The sequence below is a fragment of the Pteropus medius genome, unplaced genomic scaffold (genome assembly GCF_902729225.1).
Source record: "Pteropus medius unplaced genomic scaffold, Ma_sr-lr_union100, whole genome shotgun sequence".
Classification (NCBI taxonomy): domain Eukaryota; kingdom Metazoa; phylum Chordata; class Mammalia; order Chiroptera; family Pteropodidae; genus Pteropus; species Pteropus medius.
The window spans coordinates 2,143,667-2,154,793 of NW_024350319.1; the positions used below are offsets into that span (position 1 = coordinate 2,143,667).

At 39.2% G+C, this 11,127-nt stretch overlaps 1 protein-coding gene across 1 annotated transcript in view; it reads left to right on the forward strand.

Moving 5' to 3' along the window:
* The first annotated feature begins 3,462 nt into the window (after window positions 1-3,462).
* Window positions 3,463-11,127, forward strand: part of LOC120583186 (cAMP-specific 3',5'-cyclic phosphodiesterase 4B) — a 39,822-nt gene continuing 32,157 nt past the window's right edge. The window contains exon 1 of the mRNA XM_039838507.1: window positions 3,463-4,050. Coding sequence (XP_039694441.1) covers window positions 3,820-4,050 — 231 coding nt within the window. The 5' untranslated portion in view covers window positions 3,463-3,819. The remainder of the gene's footprint in view (window positions 4,051-11,127) is intronic.

Sequence of the window (11,127 nt, forward strand, 5' to 3'; positions counted from 1 at the left end):
GCTATTCTACCTCCTGCTACCTGCCTGCCTTTCCTGGACATGTTCTCAGTCACCCATTTCCCTGATCCCTGGTGTCCCAGAACTCATTCAATATCCCTCTCCCTGCCCCAACCCACAATCACAATTGGCATCCATTCCCAGTGGGGGCCTTGACTCAGGTGCAGGAAGTTGGGCATGTGTGCCTGGCAGTGTCTCAGGCGGGGCATAGTAGCAGCCATCCCTGTTGTAGGTTGGCATGGATATGACATGACAGACAGAGGCCATGTCTCAATGAGGGTGAGCTTCTTGTCCACTCCTGATCCAGGTGTCGAGCACATCCCAGTGCAGAGGTTTTAGTACACTTAGGGGTAGAGTCTCTCTATTGTGATTGGAACATTGGTACTGTGGGGAAGGGAAATATATGGCTTTCACAGAGCTTGGCCCTCTGGCTAGGGCATAGCACATCATTATGGCAGCTGGTAGGCAGGCATATCCCAGCAACTGGTAAGCTGTGCATGTGCCCTAAGTCATAGGGTGCAGGGCTCTGGAGTCCTGTGAGGGTCTGCACTGTCTTCCTGGTGTCCTCAGGCCTGAGGGAACACAACATTAAAGAGCAAATAAAACACACACGATGCCATTCATTAATTGTGACAAATGTGCCATAACAACGAAGATGTTAACAGTAAGAAATCCTGGATGTGGGGTATGTAGGAACTCTCTGTATTATCTTTGCAACTTTTCTGTAAATCTAGAACTATATTAAAATCAAAATCAAAAAGTTTAAGAAACAGAAATGACACCACTGAGAGAGAGAGAGAGAGACAGAGACAGAGAGAGAGAGACAGAGAGAGAGAGGGAGAAACTCCAGAAGAAAGGAAAAAGCATCATAATTTACTGCCTTCAACAGCATTTTTTCCTGATTTTTAAACAAGGGGCCCTGCATTTTTATTTTGTATTGGACTCTACAAATTATGTAGCTGGGCCTGATTATAAAAACCCTTGTTGGAGATGCAATTCTTCTATCTTCCTTTGTATTATTCCCCACCCCCAAATGTCAGACTTTTGGGTTACTTTGATTGGCATTAATAATTATACTCTTATGTATCTATCAACTGCTAAGAACTGGCTACCATACCAGACACTTTATATATTTCATTTTAGTTAATCCCGTTATAACTTTGTGAGGCAAATATTTGTATGCTTCTTTTAAGATGTAAGAAATTGAGGTCCAGGAACACACAGTATGTGGTAGAAGAGAAAGTCAAAATGTGTGAGTCTCACTTCAAAGCTGGTGCTCTTTCCACTGTATGCAGATATTCCATTTAGCCTCTAGCTGCCCAAGTACTTGCAGACTGCTTGGGCAAGCACTTCTGTTTCCATTCTTCCAACTATTTACTGAGTATCTGCTAGATACCAAGTACTGGATCTGGTGCGAGAGCTACAGAGTTATAATGTGAAGGTCAGTCCTGAGCTGCATGGCTCCTTTCCTTTGGCTCTGCCTATAATTATAGGCATAACAACGAAGATGTTAACAGTAAGTTAACAGTCCTGCTTTGGTTACTGTGATAAGAAGGGTTTTAAAAGGGACACAAAGTAAGTCTTAACTACATATTAAGAAACTGGGAAGGAACAAATCCTTGTTAACTTCAAGATGTAATATTTTTCAATTAAAAAATATATTGTGGCTGACTAGAATAAGAGAAGGCGGCAGAGTAAGGTCTTGTCACACCTATTGTCCAGTCGCTGACATCTCTGTATTTTATCAACTCATGGAACACATATGTGCCTGTTCTGTGTAATAGACAATGAATGAGTTGTGGCAGTAACACTTAATTGGATCTTTGAAGCGTCCTCCTACTTCTTTGTGCTTCTGCTACTATAATTACTATATTTCCCTTGTCAAGTATAAGTGGAAATTGGATCCCCTTTTTCTTCTTCATGAAGGAGAAATGTGATATATCATCATACAGTCGTTTTGCATATGAGCCTATTCAAAAGGCTCTGAGCAAGTCACTCGCTCTCCACCATCCTGGTGAATGTCTGACCTTAGTAACCACGAACCACAGGTTGTGATGTGGAAGACACCAAGGTAGCAAGGCCCGAGTCGTTGGCAAGTGGTTGGACTTTTTCTTTTATGAGAGGCCCGATTGGGAGGGTTCTGTCACTTCAGGAAAAGCTTCCTTGGAAGAAATGCTCTTTGGAATGAAATAGAGGAGGGAAAGGGGTGTTTTGGGCATTCTAGTAAGTGGGGTGATTCTTTACATTGAAGCAGCATTGCAAAATCAAAGAGGAAGAAAGGAGGGAAGGTACATGCAAGTCTGCCTTGATGTAAGTTTTACTAAAAACACCTCAATTCTTGTCTGCACAGTTTTGAGGAGTGTGAAAAAAAATGGAGGAAGTCACCTCCAGTGGTTTTGTGGGTTTTTTAAGTATGACATACAGGATATTGAATTTTAACCCCTGTTTATCCTGAAGGGAAGGCATATTTGAGGGATAAACAAAACACCTACCCTTTGAAATGTGCATCTCTGGCCAGTCACTTGGAATCACTCTTCCATGTATATTCCCTTTTCTGCTTCAAGTGTGAGTGCTGCAAACATAAATCAATTCAAATAAAAATAAAAAGCTATGTGGTCTCCCTAGAATTTCTGTATGAACATATGAAAAATATATTCTAAATACAGCAGGAATATGTGCAATTTTTTCCTTCATAATAGAACTCCATTCAAGATTTTTAATTTAATTTGTGCCCACTGCTTGCCTTTCAGAAAGCTTGGTGGAGTTAATGGATGCAGGTCCTCAAAATCAGTCACGTATGCAAGAGAGTCTGATTTTTACAACTTTCTGTAGCATCATTAATCAATCTAGCACTTATAAAAGTAATTCAGTGTTTATTAACATAGGGTTCTCAAGTCAATAACCTTGAGTATTAGTTTAGACTCACAAACTTTTATGTACAGAATGACATGTCGTGAACATTTAAAAAGAGCTTTATTATCTGGCAAGAATATGATCTTTAAAACATGTTTTTTGAACGGACCACTGAGAAACATTTCCTGAAAGTCTAGATTCCTACAGCCACAAATCAGAGCCCCCGGCTTTTAATCAAAATGAAAATCTGCAGCGTTCACATCTGGCTCCACCTGAAAGTCCGGTTCAGAATTTCCCTGTGATCCTGGCTGTTGCAGAGGAGAAGTTTTAGCTTTGTTTAGTATAACAAGAGCTGCCGGACTCCCAGGCCAATAAATGTGTTCACATAAAACTCCAGACAGTTTCTCTTAAACTGAAGTTTTATCAGGGAGCCCTTATTTTGCCTCTACTTAAAAGAAAGATTCAGAAGAGGGGAGGAATAGCCTATGTCTCGCACTTGTACTGGTCAGTGTTTGCTGAATTAAAGTTAATCCTACATATACACATTCCGCAGAATGAATGACTGCATAGCCTTCCAATGAAACTGTCAGTTTCCTCTCAAATATTCAACTGTCTGTTTCATTTAGAAGAACAGCAAAATGAGAAAGCCCTTTCCTCATGTCTTCTCTAGAAGGCAAACACTCAGAAATGACATCACACACCCTAAAGAGCCCCAGGATGACTAAGGCAGACAGAGCCTGAGAAAACTCACTGCCTCTGCCTTTAGTTTTAGGACACATGTATGCAGATGAACTTATAAGAGACGGTTCCCCGCCTTCTTCCTCAGAGGAAGTTTCTTGGTAGATCTCGGACACCTCATCCAGGCTGGGTGTGTGAAAACTTGGCACCAGCCATCCCTGGCAGAGAGCACACGGTGATTTGTTCTCCTGGTGGAGAGAGCTGGAAGGAAGGAGTCGGCGCGCGCAAATAATGAAGGAGCACGGGGCCACCTTCAGTAGCACTGGGATCAGCAGCGGCAACAGTGACTCTGCTATGGACAGCCTGCAGCCGCTCCAGCCTAACTACATGTCTGTGTGTTTGTTTGCAGAAGAATCTTATCAAAAATTAGCAATGGAAACTCTGGAGGAATTGGACTGGTGCTTAGACCAGCTAGAGACCATACAGACCTACCGCTCTGTCAGTGAGATGGCTTCTAACAAGGTAAGAGATGACCGTTTTATTCATTAACCTGTGACCGCGCAGAGAGCTCCGGGCTTCCCTGGCCTCTGCCTGCAGCAGAGGTGCACTGGGGGACGCGACTGTAAGAAGAGGTTTGTTGATCTGCCTCCGAAGATTCTGTCTCTAAGTGCCACACTTTGCTTGTATCTTGATACTACAGCAAAGCTTAAAATTCACACTGTGCTTTAATTCTCAGAAGCCAAATTTCTTTCTTCTTGATGTAGTACGGAATATGTTTAAGTTGAGAGGTGTTTGTAAAGTGTTCAAATCATTATAGAAATGAAAATATCTTTTTAAAAACAATTTGCAGGAAGATAAAATCTGAATGAATTCACAGGATAAAATGTATAAAACGTGGCATTGCAGTCAGGTGTTTGATATATGAATATTTTGAACGAGAAAATAATATGACCTCCAAATGTCGATGGAGAGAATGGTTTGCCTCGAAGTTTCATAAATCCTAAAATTCTTCTCAGAAGGACATTCTGGGATTTTCTAACATTTATTTTGTGATGCTGGCATGGCTAAGATAAAAAAGAAAAGAAACAAAGAAACAATATACCTTGTCTCCAAGAAAAGAAAGATTTTTCTTAAAAGTTTGCTGCTTTTCAAAGTGAAATGATTTGAAATCAGGTTCAAATACTGCAAAAAAATTGTTTTATTTACAATCCCTAGACAAAACAATGTCGAAGAGCTTTAATTCTCTATCATTATGTAATTTGTTTAATTAATACCTGGATTTAGAGTGATAATTTATGTGGCGAGAGTTGTTTTTTGTTTGTATTTTTCCCTTGGAGAATGTGTGTGCACGCACGTGTGTGTGTGTGTACATATAGAAAGCCTTAACACTCTACCATCCTAAGTACATATTTTCAGAATTTCCAATCATACTGGCCGACAGTATTATCTTATGGTTCTGGGACTGGGAAGGGAAGAGGTCTTGCTCCACACCTGCCAGCATGCCCTTTACAACCCTAAGGTATGCCAACAAACTGTGTCCCTCCTCCCTCTTTCCTGGGGTTAAAAGTATCACCTTCCTATCAAGGTTTGTTGGCTCCAGCTCAGATGACCTGAGCAGAGGAAGCATTGCATTCTTAGGATGTCCTGGATGGAGAGAGGGGGAGACTCTTCTTAGTCTTTGTTTATTGGTTAATGATAAGGCAAGAAAAAAAAGAAAAAGAAGTCATCTCACATTTTAGTTCAGATTCAAGTAGGAGAAAAAAAGGAAAAGGTTTGAAGTCTAACTATTTACTGCTTTTTCCTCTGAAGTTTTCAGTCGAAGGCTAAATTCTGGGTTTTTCCAGACTGTAGTAAATCTTAACCAACTGCTTCCCCATGAGAAGGACTTAACTGCTTAACTTCTTCAAACCACCCTGGGCTCCATGGACAAGGATTTTCACACAGGCTTTAGTTTACTTTGCAGCACCAACAGAGACTCTGTTCTATGCATTTTGTGATCATTGATAACCATACAAGATGTAGATCCAATACTTAGGGGTAGTTTTCAGCAGGTTTCACCATCAAGGACACACTGAACTTTCTTCTGCAGTCACCGAGATAAAGTAGGCAACTAATTCCAGGGGGAGAAAAAGAATACTCATTGAGAAACTGCAAATTACCATTATTTTTCATTGTGAGTGTTGATGTGTTGTAGAGTCTAGCTAGGTTTGTGTCTGGAGTGCTGAAATTAGACATTCTCTACCTTGCAAATTTATTTAAAATCTTTCGCATTCAGTGTCATAGGTAATTACGCTCTGAGACCAGTGACTGTGTAAGTTCAAGTAAGAATTCCAATCACTTCAGGCTTCGTTCTTTGTGGTGTCGTGTGCAGGAAGCAATGACAGTTGAATAGAGCTAACCCTAAGGAAAAGGCTAAATCTTAATTCTGACACAGTTAATTTAAGTAGAAGGCATGCAACCTCACCTATTTTCTTAGTCTACAGTGGACAGGTTATAAGGCAAAGCAATTATCCAGTGAATAAATAATGCCCCCTGACAGCTGAAGTCAATTTCAATTTTTAAAAAATATCTCATTCTTTTTACTTAACTATGTGCACCCTCTGCAAAATCTTGATTATCCAGATAATTGTCTCAGGTAAAGTTTAATCCATGACACATATAATATAATATAACATAATATGATATGATATGATATGATATGATATGATATAATATAATATAATATAATATAATATAATATAATATAATATAATGGAAATATTTTTGTGGCCACCAAAAAGAAATAGATCTATATCAGTCTTTTGAGAATTGAATTATCTGTGGTAGAAATAAGATGTCACATTCAGTTTTAAGTATTGTTGAAATTATGTAAGCATGCCATCCAAGTTGCTGTTTAAATATTGTCATCATCACCATCACTGTTATCATTACTGTGCAGTCTTATTTGGTCATCTTTTGCTTATCCTCATTTACCAACGGAGCCATGGCAAATCTCTGAGGTGTAGACTGGAAAGTGAGTGTGAAGATGTTCTGTAGAGGCAGCGTGTAAAAAGTATAGGCTTTGGAGTCAAAAGATCATGGTTCAAATTCTATTTCTATTGTTTACTAGCTACTTGACCTTGGCCAACTTACTTAACTGCTCTAAGACTTAATTTTCTTATCTGTAAAACAGGGATAAAAATGGTACCTAACTCAGCAGGCTACTGTGAATATTAAATGAGATAATGCATTTAAAGCACTCAGCAAAGCACCTGATGTGTAGTAAAAGTTCAATAAATGATAACTTATTAATAGAGTCCACTATATCTTTGCAAATAAGTTCGTGTCACTAGTCATGTCACTAAGTGACTGCTGAGTTTTGTTTGCAACTTCTGAAATTATTTACAAGTAAATGATGATGGGAGAGCTAGTGTTTTGCTCAGGCGGTGTTTGGGAATTACATACGTGCCGGTCTACATGCAGCTGCTAGAGAGTTAAGTTCGTCGAGTGAAGGAAAAGCGAGCATTCTGTCATATTTACTTCATCTGAATAGGGTTGTGTGTTTTTCATTTGTCGTTCTTTTCTAACTCTTTTACATTTTGATGAAAACTGTTACTTAAAGTCTGTAATTAGCTTTCCCAAGTGTGCTTCAGAGCCTAGAGTTAAAGAATTGTTTCTGTGACTTATACAAATATAGTCTTTTCGGCCCAAATTTTCCTTATTCCTTAATGCTGGCTATAGATCGAATGGAGTCTCAGAATTATGAGGAAAGATGCAGCCAGGTGGGTTAATATCATAGGTTATTTTCCCCCCAAGAATTACAGCAAGATGGGATAAATTAAGGAGGAGTTTTATGAGGCCATGACATTGTTTTTCAAGATGAAAAGGATGTCTAGTGAACCTTTTACTAGCAGCCCAAGTTCAGTTAGATGCGTTAGAGCTGTTTTCTTTAACAAGATTGCCCTCTTAGATTTGCTCATTAATTTTGGTGTTTCAATTTTTATCGCCTCCTGAATTAGAAGAATTGTTTTACACTTCGGCGAAATGCATCAGAGCATGAGTTCCTCAGTGGCAAAACAGTCAGATGTTTTGAAAACAGGATGCTTTGGCTCTCATTATAAAAAGAGGAACGGAAAGAGAAACAGTATAGAAAGGAAGAAACCAAATAGCCTCAGCAGGATCCCCAGCCCAAAAGGCATAAACACTGACCTATCTTCCTGACCTTCACTGTGGCTCAGTTCCTGACCTCGTGTCACCAAAGCCAATCGACGTCATTGGAGGAGGATAGGAGGAATAGTGCTGTGAGGGTGACTAGAATTTCCTGTCTCCTTCCTAACAGACATAGAAAAGTACAGAGTTGCAACAACAGTGACTGAGGAAGGACCAACACAGAACAATTCCCTGTGAGGCGTAGTTGTGACTGATGAGAAAAGGGGAGCTTTTACTGAGAAATAGAATCACTTGCCTCAATTTTTCAGGTGGAAAATGTCAAAGGAGTCATTCATACCCAGCATGTTGAATGTTTTTCAAAAGATAAACAAGCTACGGTATTCAGTAAGGAGCAGTGTTCAAGCAACTTGTCACTTTTCTAAATAAACACCTTTTGCAATTCTTTTCTTTCTAGACTAGCTTTGCCTTGGGGCTATTTTTTGTGTGTAGTACAAAGGTTTGAGCCCTACTGGGAAAATGAATGTTCTATTATTGAAAAGAGCAGTCCTAAATAATATCTTCATTCTCTTTAGAAAGAAACATCAAGACCTTGCACTTTAGTAAATGTTTGCTAAGAAAATCTATAAGCTAGTAATGGCAGATAGTCAATCTTTTTTCTCTGAAGGCATCATGAAGTCAGCTACAGATACCATCACAGGGGAAGTGAGTCCTCCTGGGTACACAGGTTTACTTTTCCGGTTGTTCAAGTGTGGTCCTACTGGAGCACTGAACCTGAAGGCAGTTAACTGCCTGTGCTGTTGGGTGAAAGGGAGTGAAGTCAAACAATTCTACCAGCCTGGAGCCACCTGGGTCCCAAGCTGTGTGACACTGGAATATGATCACGACAGACTGATTGCCCTGAAGTTGGCTGAGTCATTTTCTATCTAACTGACTAATCAATAAGCTTGAGAAATGTTGGATCCAGCAGAACTGAAAGAAAATAGATTTTATTGGTCAATAGATTCATCTTAGAACTCTGTCAGGAAGATGATAGACAGGTGACCAAATATTGAAAGGGATTAATTCCACTCTTGCCTGAAATAAAGCAAATAATTAGAGCAGTGTCACCCTTAGGACAAGGCGGCGGGTGTGGGGGAGGGTCCTTTTCTTGGACCCTGTCCTATAAGAGAGGCCTGGCCTTGTCTTCCTCCAGCTGCACTCTGGTCCAGGAGATGAAGAGTTTGCCAGGCCAAGGAAGTAGCTGTGTTCCCTCCTCCAGGCCACATTGCATCCATTGGACCCCTACATTCCCTGTCTAAATGGCTTTGAATCCATTTCTGGGACCTGGATAGGTCCCTTTCCTGGATGTGCTGCAGGACGTATACCCTTAGGCCCAAGGTAGCCAAGAGGCGGCCTTTGGCTTGGGAAAGTTGTGTGGGAGAAGCTTGGACATGCAGGAAGTGGCAAAGGGTGTACAAGGGCCCATATATGAGGTCCCCAGTGGTGTTAGGACATATAGAAAGAATGGGGCAGGATGTGGTCCAGGAGCTAGATCACTCTGCACTGCCATATCTAAGGAATTCAAGAATTCTAAATTCAATCTGACCTTCTAATCTGCTTGGAAGGGATGTCTGTCGAGGTAGGAGTATTGGAGGTAATTCAGTTTATATCTTGATATATTTACACTTTTCGTATGTGGCCCCACAAATGTTAGAGACGACCCTGGATTGGAAGGCAGAATAGCATGAAAATCAGTTCTGACAGCCAAGTGGGGTACTCATACATACTTTGACCTAACTTTTCTCTTTTTACTGCCAAGATTTATAGGAAACTGGAGGCAGCAAGGTAAAAAGAGCTGGGGAATAAGCCATGAGTTTGAGTTCTAGCTCTGCCTCAATTTGGGTATATTATCGTAAACAATGAAATCATTTTGCTTTTTTTGCTTTTTTTTTTATCTATAAAATATAGAGAAGACTATCTTCATGGTCTCATTCAGCTCTTGCATTTATTGATAGAACAGTAACAGTAAACAACCAACCTACTTTTACAGGTGTATACTATGCGTGCAGACATTGTGCTAAGCGCCTTACCTGCATTACGTCATTAATAATCATAGTACCCTTTAAAATAGGTACTGTTATCCCCATGTTACAGATGAGTAAAGTGGGGCTTAGAGACTTGAAAGAAACTCTCTAAAGTGAAGAAGAGAGCTGGGATTCACACTTCAGGTCATCTGATTCACCATCAATGATCCTATCAAGATAGATAATTATAGAAATATAGAGGTATTTAATATCTCTTGTAAGGGAATTTTGTCGTGGTTTCTGGAAGTCTTATTCTTTTCATTCTGGCCATCATTGGTTAGCTCTGCTTCAAAATCCTAATGTGTAATGACCATATTGCGGGCCTCAAGACCAACCATTAAACACCTCAAACTCAGTCTTCTTGGCTGGGAAGCAGTATCTATTAACATAGAAGAGGGGGAAGAAGAACCATAATTATAGAAAATGATTGTAAAGCACTCATACAACTGTAAATAACAATATTAAACTAACCCACTGCCTATTGTGTATCAGTTTGCTAAATACAGGGCTATTTGTTTCCTAAAATTCTATAATGTGGCCAAAGATAAGACAGTAAAGTTTTGTTTAAAGGACTTTAGCCTACCTTCAAATTCCCTTTTTGCCCAACTCCGAAAATAAAAAGAGAATGGAGAAAGGGTATTCTTTTTTTTTAAATTTTATTGTTACGCATATAATTAGGGCAATTTCATCATATACTTGTATGCAACAATGCATGCAACATTATAATAAAATAGAGCAGCAATGCTCCAGTAGCAATAACTAATATAGGTAAATTTCCTAGAAGCAACATGTAGACTGTCTTCCTTGGACATTGCCTTCAAAGATGAAAAAGAGGATTAAGCTGTTTATTTTTTATCTGGCATTATTTCAGTTACTCTTTCTATGATAAAATAGAGTGTAATTCAGTATTCCAAGTTCTAATCTTATTAAAACTTAGCAAATCAAATATTTTGAATGTTGTCTAGTGCTTTGTAATGAATTTGATTTGTAATCTATTTTGCTTAATTTAAATATTTTGCGTTGGTATTTATAGAACCATTTCCTTCACTGAATTCTAATCCATTTAGTCTAATCTTTCTCCCAACTCACTTCAAAATCTCCAAATGAACGAATCTCTAAAAAACAAGCAAGATGAAGTAAGGGAACGTTATCTTTAATCATTGCACCTCTGGCTAGCTGATAAGAGAGCATTATATTCTCCAAATCTGATAAATAAGTCATTTTAAGAAAAGCCTTTCTACATGGGAAAAAAAAAAAAACTTCCATGCAGATGAGCACTGTCTACTGCAGGTATATATTATAATTCTAGAGAACACTTTCTGGTTTTGAAATACCAAATTCAAAACCACTAGTGTGTGCCATGAAATCTTGTTTTACATTTTTTTTA